Raw genomic sequence first — 20,583 nt, forward strand, 5'->3', positions numbered from 1 at the left:
TAATACAGAGACTTACTTGTAACTAATCAAATATGTCAAACCTTAAAACTTAGGAACAAACAAAACCATATGTCATACTCTTAGTGGAAGTAATTATTATCAATACCACCATTTTACATCAAAAGAAGACCTTTGCTCGGGATTGTTGGGATGGAAACCACAGAATATTTAAAAGATAATTAGATCAATTTTATAGTTTTAATAAACTTTAAGAAATGTAATCTGTATAAGCATCATAAAATAGACATTTCAGCTTGTATATTTACATGACATTTTAGGAAAACATTATAGCATGATTCTGCTATAAATTCTCTTGGGTTAATCTTTCTGCTTTTCTCTCAATGACTGATTATTACTTAACTATTAAGAAGAGTGAATGGTGAATTGATACATCTTTTTTTCTTCTATTCAGCAAGTATTAGTATGTTTAAGTCTACATGTGCCAGACACTAGAAAATAGTGGTGAACAAAGCAGATCCCATGCCTTCATGAAATATACATTCTAGAGAAGGAATCAAGTAAAATGATAACAATGATGATAATAACAAAGAAGCATTTTAGTTGTTTTAATTATTAGTAGTAGTGGTGAGGGTGGTGATGGTGGTGATGTTGATGGTAGATTTATGGAAGGGGAAAGCATGACTGAAAGATATAATCTAATCAGCTTTTCTCGCTATTGTTCATTCTACTTTAGTCATACTGGCTTGCTTAATGTTCCTTGAGCATATCAAGTGCATATTCCTGTTTTAGGACCTTTCAATGGCTGTTCTCTCTTTTTGAAATGCTATTCCCCCCACATATATTCCCTCATCTCTTTCTTCTATCACCTTTTCAGCAAGAATTACCCTGGTTACCCAATCTTAAATAGCAACTCTCACACCTTCATCTCCTAGCGTGGAATCCCCCTTACTTTACTCTCCCTCTTTCATCCCTTAGCACATATCACCTCTAACAGACTATATAATTATTTATTTTTTTAATCTGTCTTCTAGTAGAATATAAGCTTGGTATGTTCAAAAATCTTTTGTCTCAGTTGTTTACTGGATGATTTGTTGTTGTTTGATCTCTAAGTCATGTCCAACTTCTTGGGACCCCCTCCTTGGACTGCAGCACACCAGGCTCCCCAGTCCTTCACTATCTCATGGAGTTTGTTCAGATTCATAGCTATTGAGTTAGTGATGCTATCTAATAATCTCGTCCTCTGCTGCCCTCTTCTCCTTTTGCCTACTGTGTGTTAAATGCCTATCACATGTTATGCAGGCTTCCCAGGTGGCTCAGTGGAAAGAATCCACCTGGCAATTCATGAGACCCAGGAGATACAGGTTCAATCCCTGGGTCAAGAAGACTCCATAGAGAAGGAAATGGAAAACCACTCCAGAATTCTTGCCTGAAAAATTCCATGGACAGAGGAGCCTGGTGGGCTACAGTCCATAGGCTTGCAAAGAGTCAGACATGACTGAGAACACACACAATATGAAAAATATATTTATAGAATAAAAAATTAAAATCATTCAAAAGCCATAGCACTTTAGAATTGTTCTGCCTCTACCACTCTGCAGCTTCTAGAAGTATTTCCACAACTACACAGGGCACTAATAGATTCTTTACTAAGATCTAGACATTTAAAATGATTTAGTTCTATTCAGTATACTAGGTTTTGAAAGGTAATGGCATGTCTAAAATGTTTTAGAAAGATTTCTTTGAAAAATTATTAAAGTGTAAATGGTCTAGGAACCAGGGTACTTCGAACTTCAGTTGTATGAGAAATTTTGTTAATTTTAATAGCTCATGCTTAAAGATGCCAGATAAATGTATTTTGCTAGTCACAAACTTTCAAGCTAAACCTCCCTATTACAACAAAACTTTGAAATGCTTTGAATACTGCAGGCAGTTATGTTTACTACCACTGACAACTGAAAAGCAGAAAAATTCTGTCTAGAGCTTTCTACTTCTTACACACAAAAAAAATTTTAAATGACTCAGTCTCAAGAGAGTGGATGGTGACAGACTCTGCAAATTGAAGATAAAACCACAAGTACATGCACTGTGGGAAGTACCATAGGGTCAGTGGCCTTGCTACTTTTGGCACTGCAAATATTTTGGCTCAAATCCAGCCTCACACTCTGTAGTTGGAAAGAACATTGCAGCTTTCGGTCTACAGCCAAGCCACGTATCCTTGTGGTCTGTCTCATGAAGTTTTCATTGCTATTTGCACTGCATTCTCTCATATAGGCCACTGTGGTAGGGAGTATATATCTCTGTTGGTCTTAACAGAGGCTGTAGGAAAAGGAAAGATTGACAGTGCCTTTCAATTAAATAGTCTTGCTTCTCCAAGGAGTATCTTTAGAATACTACATACAGGGCATTTCAGTAAAAAGAAATAATGTAATTTCAGTAAACACTGATTCTTTAGTTAGGGTCAATGAGATCCCAGGAAGACCATGAGGGTATTCAAAGGGCTAGTGAGCCTGCTGAAATTATATACTAGACTGTGTGTATATACATTTCTCCAGGGAAAGAATCCAAAGCTTTCATTCCGAAGTATCAGTGATGCTCTCCTCCAAAAAAAAAAAACTTTTTTTTTGTAGATTAAAAGCCATTGTTTCAACTATAATACAAGTCTAAGAAAATGTCCAGCATTTGTCCCATCAGTTTTTTAAGGACAATAGAATCCACCTCTCTCAGCATCACTCTTTGTCTGGCTCATCTTCAAGTATTAGCCAGATGGCCTCGGCCTTAAAATCAGTTGTAGACAATGGAGAAATTACAGGTTTTGGAAATAGCCTTTTTTGGAGTCACATCCTGGCTTAGCCACTAACTGGCTAGATGAGCTTAATTAAATCAGTTAACCTCTCAGAGCCTCAGTTGCCTTATCTGAAAAATGGGGTCAATCCTAGTGCCTCCCTCACAGAGATGAAGTACTGGTCAAGAAGATCATGGAAGTGAGGTGCTTAGCATAATTCCAGATCCTGATTCTTTCTATAACTACCTCATCAGCTTTACTTTTCATGGGCTTTAATGATTCACTAATAAAATCCTTAATTTTGAATAGTTTTGTAATACAAATGAGGCTTCCCTGATGGCTCAGTGGTAAAGAATCTGCCTGCAATGCAGGAGATCCTGGTTCTATCCCTGGGTCAGGAAGATCCCCTGGAGGAAGGCATGGCAACCCACTCTAGTACTGTTGCCTAGAGAATCCCATGGACAGAGGAGCCTGGCACGGGACAGCCCATAGGGTCACATAAAGAGTCAGATATGATTGAAGCGATTAAGCAGCAGCATACGACAAATATCTTTTCATTACAGTAAAAATAATTACATTTTAACTGACCTGTATCAATCATTATCAGTATTCAAACTTTAGACACCAGTATTGTGATGCTGTATGGTTGAATTCATTGTTTTGCTAAAAATTGATTATGTTTGCATTTTCACATTGTGATGTTTTCGACTCCAAGATTCAAGGGAAAAAAATCTAAGCTGTTCATTAAGGTACAACAAACCATTAAAACATTATACCAATTTTTAGGCCACAATATGAAATTTTAAAATATTTGAATAAACATAAATAGATATATTGAGTTTATTTGCCAAGGAACCATAAAACACATATAGTTTTATGGGCTATTCCTCTTTCTGAAGGAGGGTTAAAAGCTATTAAGAAAATTAACAAATTTGATTGAAATGTTCTTTTTTCCCACAGCTCTTGTGGTGAGATTTTTGACCAAACGGTTCATCTGGGAATATGATCCCACCCTCGGTAGGTCAAATTTTATTTCATCCTCCTCTCCAATCAAAGTTTTGACCTGAAAGAGAGAATGTCATTTTCTGTTGCAACATTTTTAAGCATCTTGCAGCCGTTTGAGAAGTGCTTTATCAAATCACGCAAAGAGCCCTGTAAGAAGATGGATGTGTGTTGTATGCTGTCTGCGCTTAGAACTCTGCAGGATTTTCATGCATAGATGAAGAAATCAGGTCAAACCGGAGACAAGAAGGAAGTGGGTACAACGTGATGCTCTTCCATCAGGAAATGTAGCATCATTCTAGTGGGAGAAAGAGGATGCAGTGGACATGGCTAATTGGGCATGGGAGAGAAGGGCATGGGGAGAAGAGTATAATAGTAATATAAAGCTTGTGAATGCTCATTTTGGGAAAATGTATAAATAAACTATGTTTTTCCCCCTTCTTCTCTCCAATGAATCCGATCTAAGCCTATTTAAAATATAAAAAAGAAGCAAAAGTTGATATCTGTAGATCTTGAAAGTAGCAATAATATTGATGGATGAAGTATTCATCAACTGTATTTTTTGTAGTCCAGAGCAGAGTCCTTACTGGTAATCTATTTAGTTCTCATCTTCAAAATAACACTGAAAATCCATGGGTTTCAAATTGAGCTAAAGTTTAACTCTGAATTAAGCCTTTGAGTTTTTGTTTGTTATGGTTTGGGACCCTAGTTGGTTTTGTAAAGGTCAACATTGTTGAAATCCAGAGGAAGAAGGAAAGGCATACATCATTTTATTACCGAGCAGTGTCCCAGACCAAGCTGGCCTTACTCAGAATGATGAAATGGGCAAAGATGATTCCCAGTTTCTTTTCTGTTTTTGTGTTTGTTAATACAGGTTTACACCATCCAGCTTAAAAGGGGGTTTTCTTTGCCCTTGTGAGCTCCTTTCATTGCTTTCACTCATTCATCCCACAAATATGTATTAAATGCCTCCTATGAGTTAGATGATTCTAGGTGCTGAGGATAAACCAATAGGCAGAAGGGGAAAGCATGGGCTTTGTTAAACTTACAGTTTAGTGAAGAGAGAAGAGTTAGTAAACAAATATATGTCAAATAGTGATAAGCGCCATGAAGGGAAACTGAACAGGAAAGGGGGTAGAGACTGATCTTATATTTTATCTAATTTCTAACTTTTTAGTCTATAGAATTCACTGTAGTGAGAAGTACAAAGTGATGATGCAGCATTTTTCCCAAAGAGTTGACCAGTTGTCCTCCTATGACTTACTAAATTATCTCCACCTTTCCCCACTACTTTCAATGCTGCCTTTTAAAAATACATGGAATCATGCACCCAAGGATGCAATTCTAGATTTGCTTTTCACATCCAATGCCAGTACCACACTCTTTTGATAACTGCATGTTCCTTAGGACATGTTGATACTCAGTAGAGAAAGCCTTTCTTCTTTACTTTTTAACAAAATTATATTGGCTCCTATCTCTAGTTTATTCTTTCAGGTCAATTTTTAAAACTATATCATAGCATGAAATAATTTTGATTGGAATTGCATTAAAATTATACATTCCTTTGAGAAGATTCACAGCTTTATGATATTCATTCTTTTAATATAAGAGAATAGCATGTCTCTACATTTATTAGTCTTCTCTGATTTCACTTTTAAATAAAAGGTTTTTCAACATCAATAATTTTTGCATCATTTTAATATAGCCACAATTTAATCTTAAGATGATATATTTATATCTAAAACATTGTACTTGGTTTGAAAAAAATCATTATCTATTGTTTAACCCATTTATGTAAATGCTTACCCTCCTCTTATAATTTTATTGTTTATATAAGCTTTATAAAGATTATAGCCCCTGAGAGCCTTAATGATTTATGGGAGTTTAATACAAAAATACTAATTTTATTTATCTATACCGGTACAACTCAACAAAAGATGAAGCTTCTAAAAGATGATCTTAAAAATTTTTGAATGCTGTCTGAGATTTGTTCTGGTAACTAATGTTGCTTTTTAATTAGTCTTAGGTCAACCATTTTCCCTTTGGTTTTATTCCTTCTGAAAAACAAACGCTATTAATAGAAATCTCCTGCACCAGTTATTTGTACCATGGGCTTCCTTCACTATGAATAATGAAACTTTATTGAGTGACCTTGTACTGTTCTGCTCCACAAGAATTGCAGCTGCTAGGCAACAAGGGGGCTCATCTGCCTTCAGGCGTATCAGATAGATGACTCACTCCCAGGTGAGGCTTTCATTCAGTCACCGTGGAAACTGGATGTGTGTGTGTATGTGTACACTCATATACAAGAAGTCACTAATGTTCTAGCCTAGAGGAGTTCCAATCCGTTTGATTCAAGATGAACCAAGCATTTCCTGGGCAAGCATGCATGTGTGCTAATTCACATCTGTAATGTCCTACTCTTTTCGACATTATGGACTGTAGCCTGCCAGGTTCCTCTGTTCATGGAATTTCCCAGGGAAGAATACTGGAGTGGGTTGCCATGCACTCCTCCAGGGGATCTTATGGACAGGGATCAAACCTGAGTCTCTTGTATCTCCTGTGTAGGCAGGAAGATTCTCTACCATTAGTGCCACCTGGGAAGCCCTTCCTGGGCATAACTTCATACTATTAGAGAGTTTCAAGACCACCACCCCAAAGGAAAGCTACCTTTGAAAACAAAGTATCTTATTTGTAAAAACAGTTTTGAATTCTGAGTCCAGAGCCATCCTCGAAAACATAGTGCTGTTTTTCAACCTGTAACAGAACTTTTGCTCCATCAGAAACTGAAGACTGTGAACATCCTTCAGCATATTAACAGCCCTGGAATCTATTGCTCTGAAATAATTCTGTAAAGAAATTGTTTGCTAGTATAAGCACAAGTGATTTTCAAACTTTTATTTTTTTAAGGAGAGGAACTCTCATAGGAATTCTAGTTACAGATGGAGGGCTCAGAGGGTGAGGGGGAATTAAAAATTCTAGTGGCACTTCCATTTTCATATAAGAAGGAACTATTGTTAACATCCATGTGTTGTGAAGGATATAATCTAAGAAGAAAATCAGTCCTTGACATTGGACAATGTTATTTTTCCTTAAAATTTTCTCATTTCACCATGGACCAGTGAAATCTTTGTCAGAGGTCAGAGGTGCTCTGTGAATTGCCTTTAAAAACTACCCATTCCCAGGTGGTGCTAAAGAATTCACCTGCCAGTACAGGAGACACCAGAGCCTCCGATTTGATCCCTGTATTGGGAAGATCCCCTGGAGAAGGAAATGCCAACTCACTCCAGTATTCAAACCTGGGAAATCCCATGGATAGAGGAGAAGAGTCAGACATGACTAAGCACATACGCACAGACACGCAGACGCGCAGACACACATACACTGAAGCCTATAGAATTTGGGACTGGACCATCTAACCAAGAAAACTCCCTGCATGATGGAAGTGGCAGCAGTTTTCTGGGTGCAGAACAGCTTCTGTGTCCTGTTCAGATTCCAAAAAAGAGCTCAGTCTCTACCTCCCAGAGTCATATTACCTTCAGAAAATGCTGATCGTGGTAGAAAATACAAAGATTTAGATCAGGTACAGTTGTGGTGTGTATGTGTGCTTGTGTGTGTGTGCACACCTATGTGTGTTGCAGGTAGTTGGAGAGAGAGAGAGGGGGAAACTATTACTGCTTAGGAAGCACTGTACTCTGTTTGAATGGATTAAGGCTCAGACACAAATGAGAGTGGGAAGTGGGAGACATATTGGACCCACTGGTGTTCTGAGTTTGTGACTGGTTCTCCCTACCTGAATTACAGTTCCCTCTGATTGGAAAAACTCATACTAAGAAAGAGATACACTCAGAACAAATTGTCTCAACTGGATACTAAAGCAGAGGTTCTTAGCCAACTCTAAGAACTGGTTAATATTGGCACAGCAAGGATCTCTGAGATCGTCACTTGGCAAATAATAAAACAAGTCCAATGAAGTCAGTTTATCCAAGATTATGTGGCTATTTTGTGGTTAGATCAGCAATAGAACTCCAGTTAGTACAATTCCCACTCTAGCACAAACCAACATTACTAACCGTTGTTGTTGTTGCACTAGCCAAATGTCCATATTAATATGTTGAAATTTGCAAAAGAGCTAAATTAGTAAAAGGATTAATGGCATGAAACATTCCTTTGAGCATCAGTTTCTCTTCGTATGAAAAATATACTTCAGCTTATGAAATTATGCAGGTTTTCAATCATGTATCTCTCATATACAGTGAACTTGAGATATATATTTAATAAGCCCAATTCCATCTTGGAGTTCCCTGGTGGCTCAGTTAGTAAAGAATCCACCTGCAATGCAGGAGACCCAGATTCAATCCCTGTGTCAGGAAGATCCCCCGGAGGAGAAAATGGCAACCTACTCCAGTATTCTTGCCTGGAGAATCCCATGGAGAGAGGAGCCTGGCAGGCTACAGTCCAGGGGTCACAAAAAATCCATCACAACTAAATTACTGCCACCACCAGCTCCATAATTCCATCTTGAAACTAATGTTGATGTTGTTGTTCAGTCACCAAGTCATGTTCGACTCTGCAACCCCATGGACTGCAGCACACTAGTCTTCCCTGTCCCTCACCATCTCCTGGAGTTTGCCTAAGTTCACGTCCATTGAATAGGTGATGCCAACTGTTGATCTTACAGTATCCAATATTTGGTTCATTTTGAAGCATCTCTTAAACAATCATCCCCTTATCCTTCAAGAAAAAAAGACTAAAATGATCATTTTTTTGTGAGTATGAATGAAAAGTATTTCCATTCTCCATTTTTGCTTAACTTCCTTAACAAAAACTTACACATTTTTTCTTAACTTCCAGAATGAATAGTAGAGTTTCATTCCATTCTAACAGTACTTAGTGCATTTTTTAGAATTATTTTCAGAAAAGCTAGCACACCGATGTACATTTTGCCTCTGTAAGCAATATTTCCACTGTTTTACATGTAGCCATGAATTCCTAATGAGAGAGAGAGAGAAGGGACTTAAAGAAAATATTCTTCAAATGGCGTGAAACCAGTGTTCAGCTTAGATGAAATCACTGCTGCCTCCCACTGCTGTCTGTGGCCAACATTCCCTTATTTCCTGCCTTTCATCGTTTTCATTTCAGTTAACAAACAGCCAAAGAATCACACAACTTCATACCATTTTCTTTATATTTTATTCCCCCCTACTGTGGCCTTCTGTGGTTGTAATACATATCCTATTTAGCATGGAGGCAACTCAGAAAAATGTCCCTGTCTGTCAGACAACTTGTGGTGCAAAGAGATGGACTAAAGCCCAGAACTCTGTTTTCCAGGCTCCAGGGCTGATGCCAGTCCTTTAAAAGGGAAAGCAGCACAAAGGTCACAGCAGAGCAGTGGAGAGAGAAACAAAAAGGGCATGGATCCTAGCATGTGCACTGCCCTCTGGGCTTCTCCTCTTCAGACTGGTGCCCAGAAGATGAAAAGGAAATAATTGAGAGAACACTTAGAAATGAGTAGTGGCTGTCAGTGGTACTTTAGAGCATTCAATTATACAAAACTGTAATCTCCCATTTAACATAACAGAGGGGAGTGGAATGATCTAGAATTGAGAATCATACATAGCCTGTAAGGATTACGTATTACAGGAGAATGATGATAATGTAAAATATACTTATTAAAATATATTGAACATAATCTCATTTTCATTTCTTTTAAAATTGACAAATAGTGACTTACAAAACTATATTAGTTTCAAGTGCACAACATAGTGATTTGATATTTTATAGATTACACACTATATAGTTATTATAAAATATTGGTTATATTCTCTGTGCTGTACAGTTATTTACAATAGCCAAAATAAAGAAGGAACCTAAAATGTCCATTGACAGATAAATGGATAAAGAAGATGTGAGATATATAATTGTACACATGCAGGCAATGGAATATTGCTCAACCATGAAAAAAGGATTGAATCTTGCCATTTGCCACAACGTCGATGGACTTACTTAGTGAAATAAGTTAGATAGAGACAAATACTATATCCTATCACTGATATGTGGAGTCTAAAAAAAATAAAACAAACATAACTCATTTTAAACTTTTATTTTTCAGAAAATACATCTGCAGTGTGTTGTGCCTTTGTGAATGATCATCACATACGATGATGGCTAGGTTACACTGCTTAGCTAAGCTTCCTTTTTGTGGTTTGTATTTTGAGTAGGAGATTAGATTTACAGCAAAGTAACATAAAACTGTGGTCAAGAAAGAACTGTAAGATAGTTGATGAGTTGAAGAAAGAAACATGAGATAGATAGATAATAGATAATAGGTAGGTGGATAGATTATAGGAAAAAATAAAAGCAATGGCTTACCAGTTACCCTGGTAGGAAAGAAATTTCTAGGTTTATTTAGTTGGTTGATTGGTTAGTAACTTGAGTACTTCAAGGGCAAATAATTGAGTTAATATTTAAGTCAATCATGCTGCTCTATTCCTAGCACCACGTCATGCATATGTAAAGGCTTTCTATTTTTTCACTTTATTTTTCCTGCATCCCCTATTCTGACACCAGTGTCTTCCTCTGTTCCCAAAGGCATATAGTCTAATATGGTTGATACTTAGCACAGTGGTTCAAAGTCTAAATTCCCAAAGCCAGTCTTCTGAGCTCCAGTCTTAACTGTACCATTTACCACTTAATATCTGTGTGACCTTTGGCAACTTATTAAATGTTGCTGTGCCTCAGTTTCTTCACATAAAATAGATCTGATAGTATTACATACTTCATAAAATATAAAGAATAAATAAGATAACATGAGTAAGGCATTTAGAACAATTTGTGTTCAAAGAGTAAGCAGTATGTGTTAGTTATTACATATTTTTTTAAATTCTATATATGCACATATTTTAAATTTGTATACATTTTATCATGCTATAGATCTACCTATAGAGGTACTCGTGATTTTTCTTTAGTTCTTTAATGTGTTAATTGCACTGATAGTTATAAACACTTTGTATTCCTGAAATAAACTCTACTATTTTATGATGTATTTTTCTTATTATACTGTTGGATTCAACTGGATATTACTTTTTTAGAATTTTTGAATCTATGTTCAAAAATGAAATGAACCTACATTTTTTTTCTCTTCTCATTACTTTTCTAATATTTCTTGCTGGAATTCATGTAATGGGTAGCTATCCTTTCTTCTCCCCCTAGAACAACTTGTTTAATATTTAATAGAAATCTATAAAGCCAATTGGGTAGTCATTTTTTCTCATAAGAAATCTACAGTGATCATTTAAATTTCACAGGCTATTGACCTAGTTAAGTGTCTTATTTCTCATTGTACCAACTTGTGCATTTTTTCCTCAAAGAATTAATCAGGCTTTGAAATTTGTTTGGTATACAGTTCATAACATTATTTTATTTCTATTTCATCAGAATGTGTAATTACTTCCTATTTTTATTCTCATTTTGTTTGATTTCATCTTCTCTCTTAATTTACTAGTCTTCTCTGATCTTTATCTCTCCCCCCACCTACTTCTTTTAAAGTTTTCAAGTGCCATGCTTTTGCTTTTGCTTATCTAATTTTTTCTGCTATTTTCTCTTTTACTTTTCTCATATCTTCTTGAATTTGCTTTGTTTTCCTCTTCTAAACATTGAGTTGAATAATTTGTTCACTTTTTTCTGTTCTAAATACCTTTTTATTATATCATCCTTTGGAATAATACAAGTACATTAACTCCCTCAAACCTGCCTCTGGTCTGTTCCCTCATCTCCACCCTGATATTTTGGTGTTATCTAGAATTGTGGTTCTGAATTGCTTCTGGTATAGTTTTGTCGCTTTGCTTGACTCCATTAAGATTTTGAATTCTGTTTTGCTGATGAGAAGTCCAGTGTCAATCTGAGTCACATGCTTTTGTAGGTGATGGGCTTTTTTTTCCTCTAGATCTTCAAAAATTTCCCTCTTTGTCATTGATATCTTTACATTTTGTTGTAATAGGTCGAAATTGGGGCTTTTCCCCTTGTGTGTCCTGTCAGTCCTTTTTTTAAACTTATATTTATTGAAGTATAGTCGATTTTCAATGCTGTATTAACTTCTGCTGTCTGGCAAAGTCAGATATACATATGTGAACATTCTTTTTCATATTCTTTTCCCACTATGGTTTATCACAGAATGTTGACTGTAGTTCCCTGTGCTATGCAGTAGAACCATGTTGTTTATCTGTTCTATACTTATAGTCCTTTTAATGTGAAGTCGTTCAGTGGCTCTAGTCCTGGGAAATTCTCAATTGCTACAACCTCAGCTTCAACTATTTTCCACTCTTCTATGTATATTATTCTCTCTTTGAGGCTCATTTTATAGGAGAAAATAACATGTCTATTTCTATTATCCATACCTCTTATATTTTGCTTTCATGTTTTCCTTCTTTTTATCACTTGCTAGTAATTTCTGGGAGAATGTTTCACCCTGAACTTCATCAACTCAGTCAATCATGTATGGAGTGCTTTATGTCATTTGTTTCGTTTTCATATAGAGCAACACCATTTTAATGTCTGGTTTTCATTTCATGTCAGAACCCTCAGAGCCACCTAGTGGTTGTATTCTTCCTGACTTCTGACCCCAGCAGAGCTTGAAGATTACTCTGATATTATCTTGAAGTGAAAGTGTTAGTCTCAGTCGTGCCAGACTCTTTGCAACCTCTGTAGACTCAATAGCTCTCCAGGCTTCTCTGTCCATGCAATTCTCCAGGCAAGAATACTGGAGTGTGGAGCCCTTCCCTTCCCCAGGTGATCTTCCCAACCCAGGGATGGAACACAGATCTGATTGCAGGCAATCTGTCCTGCATTGCAGGCAGATTCTTTACTGTCTGAGCCACCAGCCTCAACTGGTACTAAGCAGCCTCTCTACCTCAGCTTTTTTCTCTCTCTTCTTCGGTCCTCTACTGTGGGTGACCATTCCTTAACAATCCCTGAACACCCGGGTCCAACCACTTCAACCGCCCCAAGGGTTCCTGCCAGCTTTCCACAGTCGTTTTTACATGAATAGCGATCTGCCCCCCTCTAATGTTTAATTTTTTCTTAGAGTGGAGGTCTAGATGGAAATGAGCAGCCTCTGTCTGTCTGCCATCTTGTTAGGAACGGGAATTAACATAATTCCATAAACTGTATTTTTAGGAGTCTCAAGATAGAATGCCCTTGTGGGAATCACTTTCTCTTTTTAGGATGTGGAAGTCTCATTTTAGAGAGAAAAGGGTATTAGAAAGCTTGCCTCACAGGAGAATAAAATAATAGAAAAAGGGAATCTCTCATGCTATATCCTGAGCGTCTGTGGATCCCATATTAGAATCTGTTACTCCTAAGAACTTAAGAGTATAAAAATGGCACCTTCTCCCACCCCTCAGGCTGCATGTTTTTTTAATGCTCTGGAAACAGGTATACATTGGAGACTAATTTATAATTTCAAGGATCAAATCTAATTATGCATTTATTTACCATTTTACCTTCATTTTGCTCATTCCCTCAGAATCAACCTACCGACACCAAGCAACCATTGATGATGAAGTTGTCACCATGGAGATACTAGATACTGCTGGGCAGGTGAAAAGGAATTCAGCTCTAATATTTCTGGATAAATAAAAATGAGATGTGCATAACATGAACAGAATTAAGACACTTTTCTATGGTTAACTAATGATGCCTAAAGACTTATCTAGTTATGCTTTATATTAGTTTATTTGCAATAGCTTATGTATGTGTCCTCATATAAATTACTCAGTGCTCCAAAAGGGTTTTGAAAATACCCTAACATTCATATGCTATCATCTAAAGTATAATTGCTCACCTCTATTATGGGGAGATCACAAGGTATTAATGTTAGGTTTTCATGGTTAATGTGTTTTGAAATACTCTGATCAAGTTAAATATATATCTTTACTGGAAAAGTTCTCAGCACCCTTAATATGCTTATATATAAGTTGAATCTTAAAGAAATCTACAATATTTATATTCTTGACTTATATAAACTTAGAATCTTTTTTCAGAATATTTTAAGAATCTTTTCTATAATATTCTTTCTAAATCTCATCACATCAGATTAAAGATTTGAGCCACATCACTGAATGCTAACAACTTATTTTAAAATGAAACTAATATACATTTGCCTTGCAGCCAGTCAATTCTGAAATTATAAACAGTTTATAGGAAGGAAGGCTTGGTTCCCAAGAGATGAAAGAAGTGAAAGTGAAAGTTGCTAAGTTGTGTCTGACTCTTTGCAACTCCATGGACTATACAGTTCGTGGAATTCTCCAGGCCAGAATACCAGAGAGGGTAGCCTTTCCTTTCTCCAGGGGTTTTTCCCAACCCAGGGATTGAGCCCAGGTCTCCCGCATTGCAGGCGGATTCTTTACCAGCTGAGCCACAAGCGAAGCCCTTCCAGGAATAGTGGTGACCACTAAGAATAAGAGTTAGGAAACTGAAGGATATCATAGTGCTTTTCAGTTACTACTTGATAAAACTATTTAATCTAAGAAATATATATGCAGCTAGTTATACAGTTTTCCTTCTCATCACTACTTGCTCCCCATATATATTCTCACCTTCCAGTACTGATTCTAAGGAGAGAAACATCAGGAAAATACGTGCCTGGAGAAGTCATTTGAGCCTATAATGGTGATACATTTTCAAATCACACCTGCTTCAGAATGCTTTCAAATGCTACCTTCTTAAGAAGGAGGGATCACCCCTTTTGAGAATCACAGCAATTGAGTTTCTATCATTATTGAGACTGCATAATATATCAAAGATGCTGAGATAGAAAATGAAGCCCAAATCCCCTAGCTTTACTTAGACTCTATACAATTTTTCACTTTTGTTTTGGTGGCTAATTGTCTCTAATCTGAAGAAAAGAAGATTAAAAAACAAAACAAAATCAAAACCATTCATTAATTCATACCTCTAATTCTGATCTCAGAGGATGGGGTACGGTCTACTTGTTTATTATCTATTGGCCAATTGTTTAATTGTGATGAAAAATCTCAGAGGCAGTGTGCTCAACTAGGAGGATAATTTCTTTACAGTCCTTGCAATTACACATTTAATGATGTGGCAAGAAAAAGTTAGAATCACAAAGTTAGGTTCCATACAGTTAGAAAATGTTTAGTTCCCTAAGTTATGCTTCTGTTCCAAACTGAGAGGGTCAGCTGGTTCAGGCAGTCTACCAAGAATTTCCAACGCTGCTGAATGTAAAGAATGGTTGTTAAAAGGATCACTGTTAGCAATTGCAGCATCTATACACTGCAATTACTTCCAGGTCTCCCGACTGCTATTTTTTTCCCTGCCAACAGGAAGACACCATTCAGAGGGAAGGACACATGCGATGGGGGGAAGGCTTTGTGCTGGTCTATGACATTACTGACCGAGGAAGTTTTGAGGAAGTGCTGCCACTTAAGAACATCCTGGATGAGATCAAAAAGCCCAAGAACGTGACTCTCATCTTGGTTGGAAACAAAGCTGACTTGGACCACTCCAGACAGGTCAGTACAGAAGAAGGGGAGAAGCTGGCCACAGAACTGGCATGTGCTTTTTATGAGTGTTCTGCCTGCACTGGAGAAGGGAACATCACCGAGATATTCTACGAGCTGTGTCGAGAGGTACGTCGCCGGAGGATGGTCCAGGGCAAGACGAGGCGACGCAGCTCCACCACGCACGTCAAGCAAGCCATTAATAAGATGCTCACCAAAATCAGCAGTTAGGCAGCTCCGTCCTTGGGAAGACCCTGCTCAGGTGGGTTTGGGTAATTGGAAACATTTTCTTGCCCTTTTTCTTCCTCCAAAGAAAAGAAGATACTACATTCCTTGTTCTAACTCTGGGAGAAGTTTGGGCTTCCCACCGGTCCAAGCCTTCCGTATGTTGGGAAGTTGCAGAGTGTTTTAATGCAATTTCAGTGCTGACAGTCTCTCTTTTGCCTGCTTAAATAAAACATGCTGTATTGCAGTTTGAACATGTAATCACTAGATTCTAAATTGACTGGGTTCATATTAAGCTATTTTTAAGCATCTTCGCCTTGCTTCCATAGGTTGAAGTCTTTTCAAAAACATTTTAAATTCTATTCCTTGTCGAAACCTATAAATGATCATCCTAAAAATCTAAGATAACAGAAAATACAGGGCTTCCCAGGTGGCGCTAGTGGTAAAGAACCTGCCTGCCAATACAGGAGACATGTTGGTTTGATCGCTGGATCGGGAAGATCCCCTAGAGGAGGGCATGGCAAGCCTCCAATATTCTTGCCTGGGAGAATGCCATGGACAGAGGAGCCAGGTGGGCTACAGTCCATAGGGTCACAAAGAGTCAGACACGATTGAAGCAACTTAGCATGCATGCACGCAATAGCAAACACAGTAAGGGTAGCTGAGACGTTGTACTGAAGAATAGAGCCTTAGTTTCTATTTGAAGTGAGGCTTTTCTGAATGATCTTAAATGATCTAGTTTTTCTTTAACCTTTGTTCTGTTCTTAAATTCAAACATGCACTCACGAGGTTTTCCATTGTCACAGAGAGTTTCATTTCAATTTGAGTTGACTGTCTTCTTGATCTGTTTGTTGCTCATTGCATCCTAATTATTCTTCTGTGATTCCAACAAGACTTAACTATAACAGAGACAGCACGACCCCTCATTTCAAATCTGCCAGGCCATTTCTCATCAAGCCCAGGGTGAAATAAAGACAAAAGGAATTTTTTCACCAAACCCTGACTTTATTGAATGCTAATAGAAGATTTAGAATTGGATTCTAGGATGCTAATAGAGGATTCAGAATTGGATTCTTATAAATTAGATTTATTCATTTACATTTCTTTCTATGTTTATCATCTTAGCAGAAAGACAACATTCAAATAAACAGGGGAATTAAAAATGATGCTTAACTACTCTTCTGTTGGGGAGCCCAGGTTCTGTGCCAGGCACAGTAAGAATTAGCCTCTGATTCATTTAAACTGGCTACATGGCTTCTAATATATTGGATAAATTAATTCACTTAGAATTCAGAAAAGAGTGAGTGGTTAGAGTTCACTATATCTGAATAAATGTGTATAAAACAGATTCTTATATTGTGAAACTGTCTATAACTGATAAAGCTTTATGATTCTTTTTTCCCCTATTATGCCCCCATATATTAAGATTTGGGCACTTTATTTTAGAAGAAAATATATATCTTTTACATATGTGTGTATTTATAAATGCATAGATATATGTATAAAACTTTGTAAAAGTTGGAGGCTTTAATTCACCAATGCATTTGGACAACTCGGTGTAATTGACTATTTTATGTGAATATAATAAAAAGCATAATTTTCACATTCTGTCACATTCAGGCAGTCTTTCTTGTGGTAAGAGGAGAAGTTTGCCATTTTAGGAGAGATTTTGGAAGACTATTGGATTGCAGAGTTGATGACTTATTGAATGTGATGCAAAGAAATAAGCACCTGTTCATAATAATCACTACTATGTTTAGGGTTCTTACATGCTATTGCAGGCCCTTCGTGTCTTATCTCATCATATTCTCACAGTACCCCTATGCAAGAGATAGTATTATGGTCACAGTTGTAAGGATGAAGATACTGAGCCAAAAGGGAAAACAAGTTTGCACAGCTATTTAGTGGGTAAAGCTAGGATTTGAATTCAGAGAGGCAAAGTCAGACTGTAAGCCTATACTGTGATCCACCATAGTGTCTTAGTAGACTTATTCTTGAGTCATCAGTATGAAGAAACAGAAAGGAGCAAATTTAGGGAAGCCTTGTTTTATTCATAGGGCTTCCCTGGTGGCTCAGTGGTAAATAATCCACCTGCCAATGCAAGAGACAGGGTTCCATTCCTGGGTCAGGAAATCCGCTGGAGACGGAAATGGCAACCCACTCCAGTATACTTGCGTGGGAAATCCCATGGAGAGAGGAGCCTGGCAGGCTACAGTCCATGGGATCACGAAAGAGTCGGACACAACTTAACAACTAAACAACAATAAAAACTGTTTCAGTTATGCTTTCATTTATTCGTGAACAAATATTTATAGATAAACTGGACATGTAACTTGACACATTAGTCCATCTGATGGTTTCTGAGCTGAACCTTGAAGAATACAGTTAACCTTTGAACAGTGGAGGGGGCTAGGGGTGCCAACTCTTCACACAGTTAAAAACCCATGTGTAACTTTTGACTTCTCCAGAACATAACTACTAATAGCCTACTGTTGACCAGAAGCCTTACCAATGATATAAACTGTTGACTGACACATATTTTGTATGCTTTATGCATTATATATTGTATTCTTATGTAAATTAAGCTAGAGAAAATGTTATTTAAAAAATCATAAGGAAGAGAAAACACAGTTACAACACTGTACTGTGGTGGGCTACAGTCCACAGAGTCACAAAGAGTCAGACACAACTAAGAAACTGAACATGTATACATGCACTGTGTTTATCAATACTATAAGTTTATGTCATCTGTTTATAAAATGAATCATTCTATAGTGCATATAGAAATATAGTCTTATGTGTTATGAAGCACTGTAGATGTTATATGTATTATATTTGATGTCAACAATGGAAAAATCTGTGAAAAAAAATTTATGTTTATTTCATGCATTGATAATGAAGAAGCAGCAATATGATTCCTTTATAGTAGCCTAATGTAATCAGTATGATTGCTTCATATTGGGGTAGCCTATACACAATGAATGACTCCATTATAAAATTTGTATGGTGTACAGTATTACGGTCAAATTCATAACACAGTATTGGAAAATTCACATTTTCCAAAAACCTCTTACCCATGACAATAAGCTGATACATAGTTTCTTCAATTTGGGGAGAGTGGTATATTGTACTGTAATATGATTCTTTGAAAACAAAGTTATAAGTGGTAAGAAAACTAACACATTATTAATTTTATAGTAAATATCACTCACCTTATATCTATATGATCTCCATATCTACATATTTTTATGTATTCATGACATATCTTTTTCTTAATTGTTTCTATACTTCTAGGCTATGTGTTTTATCTGCAAGTTTTTTCAAATTGTGGCAAACCTCCAAAAAGCTTTCCAAGGTATTTGTTCAAAAAAAAAATCCACACATATGTGGACCCATGCAGTTCAACCCTATGTTGTGCAAGGGTCACCTGTACATACAAGTTATCTAGGAAAGAAAGATGGTAAAAGTATCTAATCAAAAGGAATAGCATGGAACCAAAATATGGAGACATGAGAGGTGATGGTAATGTAGTAATTATGAGTTTAGAGAGCCACATTTATCATTCTTGAAGAAGAGAAAAAGAAGGTGAGGAGAGAGAAGGGATTAAGAGAAAGAAAAAAAGGGATTCAGAAGTAAAGAAAACATGTCACATCTATTCATAAAACTACAAGTTTAGGTAACTACATGTTAAAGGACCAAGTAGGTAACTTAGCTGTGATGCATTTTCAATAAAGCCCATTTAGACAGGGCAGGGAAAAGGAAAGCAGAGAAAATTTGTTTTTAAAATGGCATCTTCTAGAAATACAATCTCTTTCATTCTCTCATGCTATACTTGGGGATGAAACTCAGCCAGTGCCCATTAAGAATATGCTGCTAAAGAGGCCTACTGTAATATCTGGATGCTCTCTTAGGTCAAACACTAACGAAGTGAACTTTAGAGTCTCCAATACCAGCATCTTCCTTAGCCAGATGTATGCAAATCCAGACCTGTTAAAACAGAACTACTGGCAGAAGTCCCAACTGGTAATTACAGAAGAACTTTAGATTGCACAAATATAAATTAGTTATTCCTCTCATGCCTCAGGCTTCTCCGCAAATGAACATTATAAACACATTGGTTCTTTTACACATGACAGAAACCTGTGTATTCTTGAACAGTAATGATGGGTTGTTATTACCACACTACCACTACCGATATTTGCTTTCTTGTAATTGTTTTACTTGCAACAGTCAAAAGACTTTTTTCCGTATATTGTCTTTGTACTCGTATGCCTCACAGCACTGAGAGAAGGCAGGATCTTTCTTTTAAATAATATTTAAAAGACATAGACATAAATAAACACAACATCTTGCATTCCAAGTGTGGTAACAATCAAGCTTTCTTATTAAAACAGCCTCTGTCCACTTTGAGGATAAGGAAAGTAGTCAGTTCATTGGGCCAAATTTAATCAAAGTAAAGTTGAATTAAGGGTAAAGTTGTTGAGCTAATCACTTATTGGGAGAGTCTGAGAAGAAAAAGGACAAGTAATTTTTTTTTTTCTCCATAGGTTTGGCATGTTACATTTAGCGAATTCTGTATTCCCATATATATGGGTCTGTTTGGAGACTGTTCTGTTTCATTGGTCTGTTTGTTCATGCTCTAGAACCATGCTATGTTAAAATTTGAGCCCAATAATATGTAATAATTACTCCTATTATAACATGATTTTTTTAAGAGAACATATGCTCTTTATTTTCATGTAAAATTTTGTGTTCACCCTGAATTATGTACAATAATAAGAGTGGTAAGCTTACTTCTTTGTGACTGGAGTAGTGATACTCCCTGAGGTGATCAAAATTAAGAATAAATTTTTTTATTTGGGCATTACTGTACTCTGGGACTATGTAACTATTTGTTCTAAAAATAGAATCAGAAGGAAGATTTTCTGTTTGTGCTTAGAAGGTAGTGTCTATTTTTCCCCAGCCTTACTAAGATATAATTGACAAAACATTGTGCAAGTTTAAGGTGTACAACCTGATGATTTAATGCATGTGTATATTGCGACCACAATAATATTTATCATGTTTATCACCTCACATAATTACCTTTTCTTT

At 36.7% G+C, this 20,583-nt stretch overlaps 1 protein-coding gene across 6 annotated transcripts in view; it reads left to right on the forward strand.

Moving 5' to 3' along the window:
• The window catches only part of RERG (RAS like estrogen regulated growth inhibitor), a 160,738-nt gene that overhangs the window by 119,043 nt on the left and 21,112 nt on the right, over positions 1 to 20,583 (forward strand). For 3 of the 6 annotated variants that reach the window (XM_069581269.1, XM_069581271.1, XM_069581270.1), the window contains exons 3-5: positions 3,704 to 3,760; positions 13,269 to 13,342; positions 15,088 to 15,526. In XM_069581269.1, the coding sequence (XP_069437370.1) occupies positions 3,704 to 3,760; positions 13,269 to 13,342; positions 15,088 to 15,495 (539 nt within the window). In that variant the 3' untranslated portion in view covers positions 15,496 to 15,526. Of the gene's footprint in view, positions 1 to 3,703; positions 3,761 to 13,268; positions 13,343 to 15,087; positions 20,362 to 20,583 lie in introns of those variants that run through there. The other 3 variants (XM_069581268.1, XM_069581273.1, XM_069581272.1) reach the window with 3 other exon arrangements.

This window comes from Ovis canadensis, chromosome 3 (genome assembly GCF_042477335.2).
Source record: "Ovis canadensis isolate MfBH-ARS-UI-01 breed Bighorn chromosome 3, ARS-UI_OviCan_v2, whole genome shotgun sequence".
Classification (NCBI taxonomy): Eukaryota; Metazoa; Chordata; class Mammalia; order Artiodactyla; family Bovidae; genus Ovis; species Ovis canadensis.